We start from the raw sequence: 17,866 nt of genomic DNA, 5'->3' as shown, positions 1-17,866 counted from the left end.
TCACATGAATAAATACTATTTGTCCTCTAAAGTTTTAAAAATGATCATTTTCTTAAAAAATTTACTCTTATATTTTTAAATTTAAACTGCATCATTTGTTTTATATGAAACTCTTATGAGTTTTTACATAATGCTTTATTTATAATTAAAATTACCAAAATAAAAAATGTTACATATGTCCTTAGCACTTTTTGGCTCATTAGTTATATTCATAGCAAAGAAGTGACTGCTAACTTCGAGATTTTATTTTTTAAATTCGGTATTAGGAAGGGCAAAGCAAACCCTTTATTGCAGGAAAAGTCAGGAAAATTCTGAAACCTGACTATTGAATCGAAGAAGCAGATTTCATTTGATCTTCTGGGGTCGCTTCAGTTTTATTTTATCTTGCTTCAAATTTTGTCCTCCCTTTTTACTGACTGCTAGGGTTAGAATTTACTGACACTTCATTGTTTCGTTCTTATTGATTTATGTACAAATTTATTTGATTGAACTGAGTTCATCTATCAAAATCTTTGCTCAATTCTTTTAGTGTCTCAAAAATGTTTTAATGGTGACAGATGGGTGAGCTGGCAGTTGATAAGCATGTTGAATACATTATATCTGTTGAAAAGGTTTGTTCTTTCTGTTCCGTTTCTTTTTTATACTAGGTAGTTTCTGACCTAAACATTAAAGGCTGACCCTTTTCATTTACCTTCGCTGCAAATTTGTGTGTTGGCTATGTTACTGAAGAAAAATGATAGTTTTGAATATGTGGTCATGGAACACTTGAGAATGAATGGAGCCTATTGGGGATTGGCTACTCTAGATCTTCTAGGAAAGCTTGATGTAGTGGATTCAAGTGAAGTAATTGATTGGATCATGCAATGCCAACATGAGTCTGGTATGTCAAAACAACTTTATTGTTTTCTCTTGCTTTGTTTACTATCAATTTGCATTTATATTAAATTGGATGTGTAAAAACGTAGAATTCACAATTTCAGATTACTTCTGCAAACTAGTCATAGACAAAATCTGTTGGAAATAATTTTTTGTTTGATGAGAAACAAAAAAAGTAAAACAATTAGATGGTAATAGTAAGATCCAAGAAAATGATCTTTATCTTTTCTGGCTATGCAGGTGGGTTTGCTGGTAATATTGGACATGACCCCCATATTTTATATACCCTGAGTGCTGTACAAGTTTTGGCCCTTTTCAACAAGCTAAATGTTCTTGACATTGATAAAGTTTCAAACTGTATCCTTGTCTCATTATTTGATGACTGCTAGTTTGGTAACAATTCGTTTAGAACTTTATATTTTTTGCAGGAGACAGTCAATGATTAGCAGAAATTCTTAATAATTACTATGCATTTTTTTCTTGATCAGCTTTGCTTACTATAATAATTATTATGTTTTTGGATGAGAATTATTCATTTTCGCACAGCTGAAGATAACAGAGAAAGAAAATTTAGGCTTGGACTAACTCCTGGTTTGAGATTTGTATATAAAATAAACACAAATGAGAAACTAATTGACTACATAAATAAGGACCCAAAAGTATCTTGTGCTATCAATTTCTTGTTTTACTTAGTAATTAAGTCAGATGTTGCTGGGCTGCAAAATGAAGATGGATCCTTTTCCGGAGACATGTGGGGTGAAGCGGATACAAGGTATCTCTTTCTTTTTTTCAAATAATAGATCCTTTGTGATATTTTGCTTTTGGTTTAGAATTAGTAACCTTAGCTTATCTTTGAACTAGGAAATTTCCTGTTCTTTTCCAGGTTCTCTTATATTGGTATTTGCTGTCTCTCTTTATTACATTGTTTGGATAAAATAAACGTGGAAAAAGCTGTGAACTACATCTTAAGCTGCAAAAACGTTGATGGTGGATTTGGAAGCTCTCCTGGTGGAGAGTCTCATGCCGGACAGAGTAGGTTCTATTTTTACCCCAGGATTCTTGTGAAAAGTCGTTTATGTTCATAGGACTGAGAACTAGTTATGGGCTTATTTAAATAGTAATTAGAGGATGATAAGGTCTCATTAAGAGAGAACCCTAGGATTTCTTGGTAAAGGCTCGTCATTGATCTAACTCAAACCTTTCTCTGAAACTCTCCTTTTTTTTTTTCCTTGATTAGACATGATTAAATAATTACAACTTAGTTAGGAAACTATTAACTACCCACTAGCAAAATAATTACTCCACACAATAAGGTAAACTAACCTCACATTCATCAATACTTGAAAGCAAATATAATCACTAAAAACTGAATATAAATTGCTGACTCCCTAGTTTATACACGGCTTGGGTATTGCTTCATTAAATGTCTGACTCTAACGGAATTCATAACATAGTCATTTATTGTAATTGGCTCTTGCATGTCTTTCACTAACTTTTGATTCTTGCTTTGCAAAATAGTTGAAACTGTTTAGAATGGTATGCTGGAAGAAAAAATATTGAAACTTAATTTAAGTCTCAGTTGTTTTATATCTTAGTCCCTCAACACTTATCTGGTTGGTGGAAAATATATTTTCTCTAATTGTCAAACAATTAGCTGTTATGCATGTCAGTTGCAATTTTATGTATATTAGGTGTGTACAAGATTTGTATATGATACTTATTTATGTAACATTGTTGCTTGCCTTGCTATAAATATTATACAATCACATGGATGGTTTATAATGCTTTTCTCTCTGCTGGAATTGTTACAAGTAGAAACACTGGTTTTAGTTTCCATATTCTGTTTACCCCAAAATATGCTATTTGCAAATTTACTTCTCATCTAAATTCCCTCCATTAGAGTGCCTCAGTTTCTCTTTTTGGTTTTACTTCTGAAGTAGTCAAATTCGGGGACCTTGTTTTAAACCTATGAAAAGGGGTTTCATGATTCAAGAAGGTGCTTTATATCTTGTACGTAAAAGTTCCAGTTAAAAATTTTCTCTGCTCCTGGTGATTGCAGTTTTCTGCTGTGTGGGAGCTCTTGCTATAACTGGGTCTCTGCATCATGTGGACAAGGACCTGCTTGGATGGTGGTTATGTGAGCGGCAAGTCAAATCTGGAGGTCTGAATGGACGCCCTGAGAAACTTCCAGATGTTGGTATTCTTTCAAGTATGAGTGGCTTTCTATAAACATTTTATAGATTACTTGAATTAAGATTACGTCATATCACTTCAGGTCTGTTACTCTTGGTGGGTTCTTTCTAGCTTAATAATGATTGACAGAGTTCATTGGATCAGCAAGGAAAAGCTTGTTAAGTTTATCTTGAATTGTCAGGTTAGTGTCAGCTTGTCTAAAATAAACGAAAGAACCTCAGACTGCTGATAGTATTGACATTTTGATTTCTGAAAATTCCCTTCAAGTCTTTTGCTAAAATGTGTTCAAATTTGCAGGACACGGAGAATGGAGGAATTTCAGATAGACCTGATGACGCGGTTGATGTATTCCACACATATTTTGGAGTAGCTGGTATTCTCTGTATACCTTTTGAACATGGGAATACTGTCATGGTTTTATGTGTTCTTTATCTTGCTGCATCTCACAGTTACTATTGTATTACGTTCTCAAGATCATTTATTAACTCTTCTTCTTCTTCTTTTTCTTCTTCTGCTTCTTTGGTGTTGCAGGTCTTTCACTTCTAGAGTATCCTGGATTGAAAGCTACAGATCCAGCTTATGCTTTGCCTGTTGATGTTGTGAACAGGATCTTTCTTGGTAGATGACTGTCACTTTAGACTACTTATCTAGACTGATAGACCTGCACCATGTTCCTAAATTATATTTGAATGATTATGCATATTTCCCTTTTGTGCATAACGTATTTCATTATGTAAGGTAATAAAAGATAATAAGATGCAAAATGCTAATAGGTTGTCTTTTAGGTATCTTAAAAAATCAAATTGAATATTCAAGCAAATGATGCTCCACTGACAATTGAAAATGAAAATAGAATTTGCTTTACAGAAGTTATATACTGCTATGATTTTGAATCTATTATAAAGAAACTATGTTTTATAGATACTGGCCGATGAAATGATATTGTCCTCTTAATAAGAGAAAGGGGAATAGGGCGAAAAACCAGGTAATATAGAGGACTAGATACTTTATAATTATAATTAGTCTAATTCAGAAATTTAATTGAATTAAGCTGTCTTCCAACAAAGAACAAAGTAGGGAGATGGTAAGGATTGGACTAGATTGGATGTCACCTCCAAAATACACAAATATCATACAACAAAACTAAAAAGGGACTGAAATCACTGGTAAAGGGCAGTAACCTTTACATTTTCTAGGTCCAGTTCCCATTGCAGTTTCTTGAAAATATAGGCCTCTTTGCCTTCTGGATCTTTGGGTGTAACTCCTACAAATTCACTTGGCAGTGCCGTCCAGTGTAGGTTTGGTTCCCAATCTGCATTCCTCAGTACCTTCATTATCTCATTCACCACTATTTTGCTACCCTCTTCTGAAAGATGGATTCCGTCCCTGTCAAAATAATCAGTACAGAGCCAGCATCATCATACTGGTAGTCTTTGCGATCAAATATGTCTCTCGCAGCATTGGAAATTTGAGTCTTGTCTCCCTCCCATAATTTCTTAACACATAACAAAAGAAAAACTCACGTAAAGCAAGCAGTCAACCAATCATCCCGTTGCTGCATTGCGGTCCAAAGATCAATGGCAGTCACCCCTATTTCCCGACACAGCTTCAAACAAGCTTCTGAATATATTCGACAGGTTTCGTTGGTTCGACCAATGTTGCCGCTGCCGAACAAGCAAACTTATAAAAAAATCATTATCTGTGAATGAAATGAGCTGCGTGCTAACGAATTTATGCCAGAAAAAAAAAAATAACAAACCCAAAATATTGACGGATCATTTCTTCATTGACAGGAGGGGCACTGAGAAAGATGAGGCGGGTCTTTTCAGAAAGGCTCTGCCATTTAAACAACAAAATGCTCTAATTCGAGATGTGCAGGAACTTTACAGTAAACTAGTTTCAGAATTTTTTTTTTCTTTTTTACATGATTTATTACCTTGAGATGTTGGACAATCTTTTTCATATTTTCTATGTATTCAGGAAGTGGAACATGAGGACTAAAACCTGTTGAGAGAGGTTGGACTGAATCGTTGCCTCCAAAGTACACAATAGCAAGTGCAGGTTGTACAGGGGCATTCTTGATCCAAATAAGTAACAAACACAATATTAAACTTCTATATATATATACACACATTTTTAAGGTTCAGTGGATATTTCTTGTATAAACTTTAGGGGAAAAATTGTTCACACTCAAGAATGAAATTAAGGTAAGGCCATGAATACTGAAAAGCTGCATAGAGCAAATACCAGAGACAGTTATTAGTTAAAACATATATATACCTCTGGGAAAACCTGATCAAGAATATGTAGAGCATTCCTCGAATTCCAGCCTCCATAGCCTCGCAGCAAAATATCTGCCTGTTATATATGTATATATATGGATCATATGGAAACCAATTTCTTCATTTTTCTAACAGCACAAGTTAGCAAAAAGAGTACCTTGCGAGCATACAAGTTAGCAAGAATAGCACCCCATCCGCCATTGCTGTAACTGAGCTGAACTATGGATGAACCAAACAACACAAACTGTGGTCTTACAGGTCCAACCATCTTTACGTATCTCTCTACTTAGCTCTGTGTTTCTCTCCTTCCTCTTGCTTCATATATATATATAACCTCCTGGGTGAATGTTTGAAATTCTGGATCGGGAAAGTAAGTTCAAGGCTTTTAGGACCTGGAATAACAACCTTTATATATTGTTCTTTCCCTTACGCGCCATTGTGCGGGCGCGTTGTTTGTTTTCTCCTTCCACCTAGGGCTGCCAAGTTTTGACACTACCGAAAGAAAGGATGTTCGATAGACACGTAATTAGATATGTTAGGATCTGAGATAAGAGCTAGTAGGTTAATTAATAGGTAACCTAATATAAATGACATGATTAATCTCATCTATTCTCAATTTTCATATATTTATTTAGGTAGTTTTATTATTTATAAAGATGCAATTATATTTTATAATATTAATTTAAATTTAAATCGTTTTGTATTTAAAAAATATTTTTTGAAGGTCTAAATAATTTATTTTTGAGACTTTCTTGCTTGACTGTTTTATGATTTTAAGTATGTATTTTTTTCTGGTAAAAAGAAATATGTGGTTACAAATCATTTCACTGTTATACAATTTTAATTTGTAAGAATTTAGTTATTTTCACTTTGATCATCTATCATTATCAATATTGTTTGTATTTGATAAAGTGATTTTAAAGTTTAATAACTCTTAATTTCATCATTTGACCATTCATCGATATCATCAGATTAATTATTTTTTAAACTGTAATTTAACTATCAAAATTGAAAATTATTATGCTCTAAATTTATATTATTAAACACAAACAATATAATAATAATGACTGATTAGAGTGAAAATGGCTACGTCTTTGTGAATTAAAACTTTTTAACAACAAGATGCATATATTTATTATTATATATTTTTTTTGTTATAAAAAAGAAAAATATACTTAAATCACATGATATTTATTTATTTTTTAATTTTTTATTTGAATATATTTTTTTAAAATGATTAATTAAATGAATTGCGCAAGTCAATTTATATAACCTAATTAATATATATGTGATTTAATGTTTTAATATAATTAATTAAAACATTGTATTCAAATTAGCCATTTTTTTATAATAAATGTGTCTAATATAACACAATTAAACACGACACATAGCCCTAGAGTTTATAGATGACAATGTCCAACTTTGGACGGTATATTCACTTTCTTAACCACCAAATATCTGTTAGAAAATTCATTACTTGACCTTCGGTCTAACCTGAGTGTTTCGGAAAATACTATGTACCTGCATGAATATGATCCATAATCATAAAGATACTTAATTAAAAGATAATCTTCATATTGGTATTAGTGGATATATAACCTTATTTTTAATTGCTTATGATTTGGGAATCCATAACTTTTCTTATTGTTTTGATGTTTTTGTTTTCTTCTTTAAAACATAATTGTATAGACATTTACTTCTATAAAGAATAAAATGTGCAAAATATTACCTTTCCAACGTTTTTGATGGAAAGCCTGCAAAGGATATTCTAAGGATCCTCGGACCTAAAATAATTAAATATCCTAGTAAATCAATAATCTATTAAATTTTGACCATGAATGTTTTTGAATGATTTTATATCTCAGTTCCTAATAATAAAATTATAAACCTTTTTAAAATGATAAAGTGATATATATTTTAGTATTTTATATTTAATTATAATAATTTTTTTACTAAATAAAATTACCGTCAATTGCTATCAATTATCACCTATCAACTATTAATAATAATTAATTATTATTGACCGCACCGGACAACTTAGCTAAATAGGCTCTTATATCTAATATTCTTAATTAAATAACATTTTAGTATTTATAATATTCTATAATTCAATTGCATTTTAAATCCATGAATAATGTATTAATGAATACATTTAGTCCTTTACAATTCTACTATTTTTATTTATGATAATGTAAGAACTATTTTTTGTTAATTTTAATGTCGTATAAGTGGTTTGAAGAAAAAAATAAAACTTTAAAACTTTAACTATGTCTAAGATGAAATAAAAGGATAGTAACAGTTTATTAGTAATTTCTATGGGTTATATCTATCTTGCTGCATTAGAAACATAAGATGTATTACAACTCTGATCAGGCAAGGAATTTTGAGTCCCATTGCCAAGAATGCAAGTAAAACTCATAATGTTTAACTGGCAAATAAGTCCGAGCAATTCCATGTCAAGCCTGTTTTACAAAAAAAAAAAAATAATAATAATAATAATTATGGGAAGACAAATAGGTTATGGATTAAACAATATAGATAGTTATCTCCGGGGCTTTATATTTGGTTCCCATACCATATCTATATTGTGATCTGGTTAGATACAATACATGCGTCAGATTTTTTATGCACATTTTTAAAAAAAAAAGTATACTCATTAAAACTGTACAAATATTTATTATATTTGTACTGAATGTCCGTTGTTTAAATATTAAATATTTTTTATTTGCTAATTTTATTTTATTGAAAAGATATTTATACCATAATATAAGCATATGTAATACAACTTTACCTTGATCTTTTTTTTGTTTACTAACTATGAAGACAATCATGTCCATTTTGAACCGATTAGTGAATATGATATTCATTAGTGATGAGAATTCATTAACAAAATAATAAATAATTAGTGTTTATATCAATCATAAAAATATTTTAATATACATAAATTGGACTTTCATAAAAGATCCATATAATTTCCATTTAAAATAATATTTTATAGTGATATAAAGAATATATATAAAATTATAACTACTGATTTAATAAGAATAAGTATTAATGAATGTGTTGATCATAAATGATAAAAATAACAAACATTTAAAAGCTGATGTAATAAAAATAAATATATTTATAATAATATAATGAATATTTCTATTATAAAAATGTAAGAGTTTTGATTATGAAATCATCAATTACACATTGATGAATTCTTAAATTATCAAATGTCATTCACTAATAATATAATATTTTAAGTATAAGAATACTTTCTAAATATTATAAAGGGACGGAATAGTCAAACGACATCTTAGAATACCACTTCACGTACTCACGACAAGAAAGTACCTAATGTTTTAATTGTAGCAAATAAATTATTTATCATTTATCAAAAATATATAAATTTTTAATTTTTTTGAAGTATGACTAATTAAAAAAATAAAAAATATGAATAATTATATTAAATTTCGAGACATAAGATTTTTTGGTACATTTATATTTTGACATATAGAATTTTTTTATTTTGAAATGTGCATTTATTTTTAACACATAAACTCAAATACGCAGAAAAATTTATGTAGGATATAATAATACTTAATTTATTATTATTTATAAAAATGTTATAAATAATAATATTTAATTACAACATAATACATATAAATGACATATGAAAAGTCAAAAATTGAATAAAATTTTATCGGACTAAACACAAAATCTATTGTAACTAGTCATTTATCCGCGCGTTGCATGATGGTTATTTTTATATAAATATAAAATTAAATTTATAAATAAAATTTTAAATATTTAATATTATTTATTATATTTTAAAAATAACAGCAAATCATATATTTTCAATTGTTCTTCTCAATTTTTTTAATATTAAAAATTATTCTAAAAATATTTAATAATTAATTCTACTATTATATAAATTAATATATTTAATATAATTGATATTATTATCTTTTAAAATTAAAAATTATTATATAATTAAAAAACTATTTTATTAGTAAATATAATGTTTAAAACATTATTTTCTAGAATTAGAATTATTATCTATTTAAAAATTAATTTATTAGTTGATATAAATATTAAAATATAATAATATACTATTTTTATGATAATTATTATTTAATTAATAAATTAATTTATCATTAATATACGAAAAACTAATTTATTAATTAATAAAATATTAAAATATAGATCAATATAATTTTTCAAAATAACTATTATTTAATTAAAAAATTACTTTATTATTAATATAATATTTCTTAAGATCCGAATCAATGTCTAATTAAGAAGATAACTTATTAGTTAATAAATTAATAAAAAATTATAGAATTACTTATAAACTTGAATTCTATAATAAAAAATAAGTATATATATGTGAAAACAAAAATTTTATGTCAAAAAAAGAGGCACGTGTCAAAAAAAAATTGTAAGTCTCAAAAATAATATATATATATATGTGTGTGTAATTATTTTTGATATAAATCATAAAATTACATATAAAATTAAATTTCATGTGTTAAAAATAATTACACATGTCAAAACAAAAATCCTATGTTGTCAAAGAAATTTAATTCTCAAAAATATATATAAATTTGAAATAAAACACAAAATTAATTCCAAATACATTCTATTAAAATTTTTTTATATATAAAAGATAGACTCCACGTCAAATTTTCAGCTGAGCAGAATCATAATTTCTTATTTGACCGATAAATAAATAAATAATTATGACTAGAAATTAGGAAAAATAACAAACATAATCTTATATTTTTTATTTTTGTTATAAAAAATACGGTCTAAACTTTTTCTTTATTCTTACTGTGTTTTTCTAACTTTTTTTATGGTATTTATTACTTTTTAATTTTTCTTTCGTTGTTTTTTGATAAAATTAAAAAATAATTAAAGAAAAATATAAATATTACTAAATCTTATTTTTTAAAAATTAAAAAATTATATTTTTAAAAATAAATTTATATATTAATAAAAATAATATTTTTTATTGATTTTAGGATATTTACAAAAGATTGCTGTAAATTAAGCTAGTTTATTGATATTGTACATCCTGAGTAAACCCACTTTACATTGTAGTCCGATAGGCCTACGTCCAGGCCTATATCTCTCACAATTACCGAAAACCCCAACTCGATACTGTAATCTAACCCTCTCAAGCAAATGGACATAGCTCTCTTCTCTCCGTCGTCACTCTTCGCCGGCGACACCGACTCCGACTCCGTTACTGGTACTCGCAATTTCCAAGCATTCTCATTTTCTCTTATTAATTCTGCTTCTCAATTTTCTTTTCTTTTCTTAATATTTTGTACAGATAAGGAAATAAAGGAAAACCTAGAAGACTATGTGGAGAGAAGACACAATTTTCCAGGAATGGTAATTGTTAATTTATTTGGTTTTTAATTTAGTTGAATAAATTTAGATATGTTGATGCTAGTGTAATGACTGTGCATATCGTAAAGTTTGTAGCTTGGGTCATATTTGGGCTAAGATTGAGTGAATGTGTTAAAAACCTGGTCTTTCTTTCTCTTTTTAATGCAGGAGTTGCTCATTCGAGAGTTTTCTTTTCATCAGTTAAATGCTAATTTACTATGGCCTGGAACATTTTCATTTGCTGAATGGTTAGTTGAGCATAGGTTAGATATAGAAGGTCGCCGTTGCATTGAATTGGGAAGGTATCATCTTTGTTCGATCTCATTAGTATGAAGTTATGTCGTTTGCAATTTTGGAAATGATTTTGTTTAATGGCAGTGGAACAGGAGCTTTGGCTATTTTCCTTCGCAAATCGTTTAATCTTGATATCACAACATCGGACTATAATGATCAGGAAATTGAAGAGAATATAGCTCATAATTGCAGGGTGAATGAGATCACGCCTGCCCTTCCTCATATAAAGCGTGAGTTGCCTTGTCCACTGTAATCATAGTGTATACTTGTCTTAAACCAGTAGGCTTTTGGAGTAGGGTTTTTTTCCTCTTCCCCTTTGTTTTGGAACTTTGAAAGTCAAGGCACTTCATAAATAGAATTTCAAGTGATAAGTTATGGTCAGTTAATGTCCCTAGAATAACCTTAAGTTGGTCTCAAGTATGTGGGATCCGCCATATGATGAACTCCTACTCTCTCTCCATGATGATCATGAAACTGGCATGCCCCTGGTTTCTGTTCTTTCTTTCTTTTCTTTTCACAGCAGTTTTTATTGGTTCTTAATGTTAGAGATTTCTAATCCTTCCATAACTAATGATCAAGTTAAAACCCAAATTCTTTAGTTCATATTTTTTCAGGTTAAAAGGAGAAACTAATAACTTCTCTTTTCCACTCCTTTTTAAATTCGTTAACTCACAGAATTCTTCTTGCGTTTTGTGTTTCAGATTCATGGGGCGATACCTTTCCATCTGCTGATCCTGATTGGGACTTGGTTATAGCTAGTGATATTTTGTTGTGTAAGCTTCTATATTTGAACTTCTAAAAATTCAAGGAATGTTCTTTAGCCAGAAATGAAAGCATTCAAATTAAATAAGTTTTTGTCGTGGTTAAGGTCTACTTTGAAAATTAGACATAGGATTTACTTAAAGGGAGGAAATGTTGATCCTAAAAAGAGTACAAGTGTGCTTGTGAAGACCCATTTTCTTATAGATTTCTTAGTCTAGGGAGGCAATAGAGTCTTGGAGTTAGTTGCTTGTGAGTGGTCTATGCAATCACACATTCTCTATTTGTTGCAAACTTGTTCATAGGCTCAGGTACCAGCACAGCCCACCTGCACCTGCCCGAAAATTTTAGGGTTGGGCATAAACTTTTTCCATTAGGCCCGACCAAGGCCAAGCCTGGAAATGCATGATTGTTTTTTGGGCAGGCTTGGGAACCTTATTTATTCAAGGTGCGCTGACCAACCTGCCTGAATTTAAAAAAATTCATGTAGAAGTACATTAATTCTTAATTGCAGGCTTGGTTTGGACAAACTTCTAGGCGTGTAACTGTCAGGCTGGGCTGGGTTCATAGTTGTCAAAGGCGTGCCTGAGGCGAGAGGCGCATAAGGCGCAAGCCTTAGTGCCTCAAGCCAAGAAAGGCAGGCGATCACTAAGGAGCGCACCTTTGTGCGCCTCAGACCTAAGGCAAGGCACAAGCGAGGCGCCCCTTTGTAATATTTTGACTTCTGTTTGTTTTTCCTTTTCTTTTAAGACATACAATGATCTCAGCCCTTCATCATAAACTTAATATAGAATATGTAGGCTTACCTACACCTAATTATCTCAAAAAAAAAATTAAAAAATGGAAGAAAGAAAAGTAGGGCAAAAAGACATTGGTCAAGAAAAAGAAGAGAAGAATTGCCTAGAAGTGTAAGAGTAGGACCAAGACAATGACTATAGACTTATAAGGAATTAGTAATGGAAGATGCTTTAGGATTTCTATTATTCTAGGACTTCTAGTTATTTATAAGACTATGTTTTACTTTTATCATCTCTTTTGAACATGCATTTTTGTTGTTTGTTAAATGCCTCTTGAACATGATTGTCAAGATTTTTTTATTTCTTTTCTTTGGTAGTGTGTTGTGTTTTTTATTTTATGCATGGGCCGTGTTATGAGTCCTAGTTTTATTTTAGTTTATCTTTTGCGCCTCACTTCTGTCAGGCGCATGCCTCGCCTTGCGCCTCAGGCACCAAGAGCCCTTATCGCCTTGGTGCGCCTTTTGCCTTTAACAACTATGGCTGGGCTTGAGCCTATACTTAAGAATTTAAGCCCGGCCTGGCTCGCAACTTGAATAGGTATAGAGACATCCTTTCTGACCTTTCTTCTGGAGTCTTATATCTATTGGACAGAACTTGAAATCAAGAAGTTCTTTTCGGCCATAGACATTTAAAATTTTATGCACCTCTACTAAGTATTTATCTTCTTACTTTTTCATCTATCTCTTCTGTTTTGAAGATTCTCTCTGTTTGCCTTGCTTCTTCTTCCTAACAAAATAAATATCTTTCCATGAGAAAAGGAGACAGCAATTCAGTAATAACTTCTTGGCTGTAGTAAAGTTGCATAATAGTAAAGAGCCATAGATGTTTATACTCTTGTGACAAATATCATGCATCATGTTGGTGGTTGCGTAATGCTAACTTTATACTTGATCTACAGGGATCTGTACATATCGTGTTGAAATTTCATTATTAGCTTCCTGCCTATTTTCTATTGTAAATGTTTAAAGACGTAACTTTTCCCTTTAATGGTTGTAGATGTGAAACAGTACCCCAACTTGATAAAAACTCTTTCATTTCTCCTCAAATCCTACAAGCCAGACAAAGCAGTTGCAGCTAGTGAACAGAATGGAGGTAGGATGCTGTTCAATGGTTAATTTTTGTAAGAAAGTAGAATCCTTTTCCACTACTTTTTGTGGAAACTGTAGGAAGAAGTAGAATATGAAAGCAAACATTGTGCTGATTTTTCTTGTTCCATTGTGGCAGGAACATATATGGGGTTGCCCAGGCCAGCATTTTTGATGAGTTGGAGACGGAGGATTGGCAAGGAGGATGAATCTTTGTTTTTCACTGGTTGTGAGGATGCTGGACTAGAAGTTAAGCATCTTGGATCCCGTGTATACTGCATCAAACCCAAAGATCTCTAGTCAAAAAACCAAGCAGAGCCAAATACATCTTGAGAAGTTGATTAATTAACAGGGAGGCTATTGTCAAATTTGCTGGCAGATTTCTCCTGAAGGCCTCTAAGCTCTTGAGATATGCTCCTAGGAGGTATAAATGAAGCAATGCCATAAGAGGTTCCTTGCTATGCTCCCTGAGCACACAATGCATAAGGTGCTGTATTAACAACTTATGTTCGATGCTCTTCATCGGATCCGGGTAGAGACCAAAGGTCTTGAGCAACCGATCCGGGAGAACAACTCAAAAGATAAAGAAGTATTGTTAATTTCTTCATGCTCGTTCCAAGTTTGGATAAGTGTTCTAATGAAATGCTTAGAAAGTTTTGTATTCTTTCTTGCGCCAAGATTGTGTTTTCTTAATTTTGCATCTGTCATGCTTGTCTCGGTAATAGGTGCCACAGAATGCTGGTTTCAGATTTAGCCGTTTAGGCATGCATGGCTATCAAAATATTGCTCTAGCACCAGATATGGCCATGGTGCTCCGTTTGATTCTTACCATGCGTGCATGTGTGTGTGTGTTATATAGTATTCTTATTTGTGGTCTTTTGGATGCTTACGTTTATTTGATTTTGCTCAAAATAACTTCTTTATGGAAGCTTTTTTTTTTTTTTAATGGGATAAATTGTATAGAAGCTATTTTATTATTTGTTCTAGTCTAAAAATCAACTTTTCACACAGGACTTAATTTTTAATTTTCATTCATGACATAATTTGTTCTTTTAATGGGGAAAAAGAAAATTAGACTGCGGCCTTTTAACTTTCAAAATATTCATAATGTTATTAGTGTAAAAAGTTATTTTTCTCTTATTTTGTATGGATTCTAAATTCGGTTTAGCATCATGTCCACGTAAAAAGAGGTTCTTTCCGAATCATGATTTATGACGAACGGTTGGAAAGAAACTGTAGTATTTTTGCAGAAAATATTATTATTGGTATTGTGGTCGTTTTGGTGATTCTTTTGGTTTAAAATTGAAAAGAACACCTTTGGAATGTAATTTATTTCCTCCACATGTGTTGTAATTCAATATATATATTTTTTTCATGAGTTGAATTTTGCATTTTTGTTTTTGTTAAAAGTGACGGAAAAGAATCACAGATTCAAAAACAAACTTAAATTGAGATTCACACTTATTATCAAGTTAAATATGAGGCAATGTATTATCTACAAATAATCATTTTCATAATGGAGGGCCTTAATGCAATTACAATGACATCAAATACACATTCCACATTTTGATCACCTCAGGTAACAGAAACAGAAAGGTCGTCTTTTGTAGAACCCGAAAGGATTGATAGCAGCCAGTGGTCCTGATGCATGGCAACCGTAAGCTTAAGTTGAGGTACAGATATCAGTCTATAATAGAAGAAAGACAGACAGAGGTCAATAAAGTGGGCATGTCATGTCCATATGTTTTGTACATCCTATGACAGTGAAAGGTGAGGCAAATCTAGGCCCGCAATCCATGCACGTGCACCCCATGTGCCCACATTATATTGGGTCTGAAATTGCTGTCTTTTCCTTTGTACCAACTGGGTTTGCGACTTTTCCATCTTCCACCGGTTGCTTTGTCCCCTTTTTATTATTATTATTATTATTATTATTATTTTTAGCCAATTGTAGCCTACCATTCTAATGATTCTCATCAGAACTCAAGACAGATAAATCTTCAGATAGCTCTATGAAAGGTCTTTGTCTTTCTTTTGGATTCCCGGTAAATAGTTCATAACTAATGGATCGAGAAAAAGAGATGAAGAATTTAGAAAGCCATGAGAAGAATATTATATTGATAGATGAAAGAAAAATTTGCTTACTTCCATTACTCTCGACTTCTCTTTATATAGAGGAGCCTAAATACAATAAGGGAAATCTTATCTTTTACACATATCTTCTTAAGAAGAAAAGATGAGATTTCCCACTTACAAAAGGATAAGTCCTATCATCTTTCTAAAAAGACAGAAAATAATACACTTACATAGAGATATCACATGCAGAAATGCAGAAAATAATACACATAATAGGACGAAAAAGATAAGATTGGAATCTTGTCTTTTTACACCTTACATTTTGAATTATAGAGGAGAGAGAGAGTCCTTATTGCTAGCAAAAGGATGAGACATCATGGACCACTATCATCATCCATGCTTGGATCATCTAGTGGGTCGTGATAGGTAAAGTGGATTGTTCAATTATGGAGTGTTCAGTCCATAGATGTCCATTGTAAGTGCAGACAAGTGGTGTAGAAACATCGGTCCTTCCTAAATCATTTATTAGTTGTAGAGTGAGCTTCAAATCCCTTGTTATTGGCGGAGGAGCATAGATGGCATGATATCCTGAAGCCTTGAAGTCATTATCCGTGAACAATTTGTTTTCATGAATGATTTTGAGGATATCCTTTTTCCATTGGTATGGGGTTTTGAACCAAGTGAGATATTTCCATAGATATGTTCCTGCATTTGTATCAATATTGAAGAAGTATAGGAGGTCCATGACTGGTACATCTATAACATGATAACAAACTGTGGAAAGACACCATAATTCACTTTCAATTTGTGGATGGATAGGAGAAAGGTGATAGATTAAGCACCAAGGGTAATCTGGATAAAAGAAATTTGGTTGGATGGGTAGTGAGAAAGTCTGTTGGATAGTTGCCAAATAATGAAACATCATATTTTTAGCAAAATTGTTGACCTGTTTGGTTGTGAGATTTGTGGGAAGGTCTGGTGGTGAGGGAGGTTGCAGAGGGTTTTTTGAGGATGAAGAGGCCATGAAAATTATCAGAAGATTAATTGTTGAGGTGAGGAGGACAATAGGTTGGTGTTTGGTTGTGGCTTTGGCAGTCTGGATAAGAAATCTGGGATGAAGTTTCTTATTCCTTTTATATGCTGAACTTCAAAATCATACCTGCTAAACCATGATTTTAATCTCAATAATTGAGGTTCTGGTAAGGTCTTTTGGTTGGACTCAAGGATTTTTGAAAATGAAGAGTTATCCATTCGAACTAAGAAGTGTTGACCAATTAGGAAAAACTCAAACTTTTTTATCCCGTATTTGACTGCCAGAATCTCTTTATATGTTGAATGGTAATGCCTTTTCAGATGGAGAAAATTGTCCTGATGCATAACCACACATTTGTTCCTTGTTATTAAGATTTTCAAGAAGAATTGCCCCCCATGCATGATCGGATGCGTCAGTCTGTAGGATAAGATGTCTTGTAGACGGAATGGTAAGGGGTGGAGGATTGTGAGCCAATTCTTTTAGTCTCTTGACGGCTATTGTCTGTTCTGTTCTTCAAGGGGGAGGGTCCCTTTTAAGCATTTTAGAAAGATGACATGTGTAACTGGATAGGTGTGGTATGGCTTCCCTGACATAGTTGAGTATCCCAAGAAACTGCTGAATTTGCTTTACAGGGAGATTCTCATCTGAAAAATAATCAAGTTCTTTTGTCAAGTGTGGACCATACGTGTATTGGCCGTCTTTAAAATGCATGCCAAGGAACTTTATCTCTTGCTGGCCAATAATACTCTTTTTCTCTGAAAGCATGATTCCATACTTTTGAATGATAGTAAGGAATTGTTTCAAGAGATGATGATGTTCCTCAGCCGTCTCTGAAAATAAGAGAATGTCATCAATGTAGATAAGGTAGGAGTAGAGGATAGGCCCAAAGATTTCTATCATTATTTTTTGGAACTGAGAAGGGACTGTTTTGAGCCCAAAAGGCATGACTGTCCATTGATATTGGGCGTTTGGGATACAAAAAGCTGTTTTGTATCTTTCTGAGGGATGGATACTCAATTGCCAAAATCCAGCTTTGAGATCAAATTTTGAATAAAATTGGGCCTTTTGAATGTGAACTTTTAGGTTCGA

At 31.6% G+C, this 17,866-nt stretch overlaps 3 protein-coding genes across 6 annotated transcripts; 2 read left to right on the top strand and 1 right to left on the bottom strand.

Annotated features, from left to right (window-relative positions):
• The first annotated feature begins 192 nt into the window (after window positions 1-192).
• LOC8267506 (geranylgeranyl transferase type-2 subunit beta 1) lies at window positions 193-5,215 on the top strand. Of its 3 annotated transcripts, none has more exons than XM_048369916.1 (12): window positions 193-424; window positions 558-611; window positions 730-880; window positions 1,117-1,233; window positions 1,582-1,648; window positions 1,760-1,908; window positions 2,936-3,069; window positions 3,152-3,250; window positions 3,367-3,442; window positions 3,601-3,687; window positions 4,863-4,947; window positions 5,050-5,215. In XM_048369916.1, the coding sequence occupies exons 2-11, from the start codon at window positions 558-560 to the stop codon at window positions 4,931-4,933; spliced, it is 1,005 nt and encodes a 334-aa protein (XP_048225873.1). In that variant the 5' UTR covers window positions 193-424; the 3' UTR covers window positions 4,934-4,947; window positions 5,050-5,215. The 3 variants fall into 3 exon arrangements, with proteins under 3 accessions (XP_048225873.1, XP_048225872.1, XP_048225871.1); XM_048369915.1 differs by having other exon boundaries at window positions 4,863-4,957; XM_048369914.1 differs by having other exon boundaries at window positions 4,863-5,215.
• On the bottom strand, window positions 4,076-5,838 carry LOC8267507 (GDSL esterase/lipase CPRD49). Of its 2 annotated transcripts, XM_002528052.4 has the most exons (6): window positions 5,509-5,834; window positions 5,350-5,427; window positions 5,006-5,146; window positions 4,829-4,905; window positions 4,593-4,733; window positions 4,076-4,455 (listed from the first exon to the last, which is right to left on the bottom strand). In XM_002528052.4, exons 1-6 carry the CDS (start codon window positions 5,617-5,619, stop codon window positions 4,230-4,232), a joined length of 774 nt encoding a protein of 257 aa, XP_002528098.1. In that variant the 5' UTR covers window positions 5,620-5,834; the 3' UTR covers window positions 4,076-4,229. The 2 variants fall into 2 exon arrangements, with proteins under 2 accessions (XP_002528098.1, XP_025014721.1); XM_025158953.2 differs by lacking the exon at window positions 5,006-5,146 and having other exon boundaries at window positions 5,509-5,838.
• Window positions 5,839-10,432: 4,594 nt separating this feature from the next.
• On the top strand, window positions 10,433-14,496 carry LOC8267508 (EEF1A lysine methyltransferase 3). The gene is made up of 7 exons (XM_002528053.4): window positions 10,433-10,590; window positions 10,675-10,736; window positions 10,902-11,035; window positions 11,112-11,257; window positions 11,729-11,800; window positions 13,580-13,675; window positions 13,808-14,496. The coding sequence occupies exons 1-7, from the start codon at window positions 10,524-10,526 to the stop codon at window positions 13,966-13,968; spliced, it is 738 nt and encodes a 245-aa protein (XP_002528099.2). The 5' UTR covers window positions 10,433-10,523; the 3' UTR covers window positions 13,969-14,496.
• Window positions 14,497-17,866: the final 3,370 nt, after the last annotated feature.

This window comes from Ricinus communis, chromosome 10 (genome assembly GCF_019578655.1).
Source record: "Ricinus communis isolate WT05 ecotype wild-type chromosome 10, ASM1957865v1, whole genome shotgun sequence".
NCBI lineage: Eukaryota > Viridiplantae > Streptophyta > Magnoliopsida > Malpighiales > Euphorbiaceae > Ricinus > Ricinus communis.
Note: the sequence above shows the minus strand (reverse complement) of the source record. Positions and strands in the feature narration are given on the sequence as shown.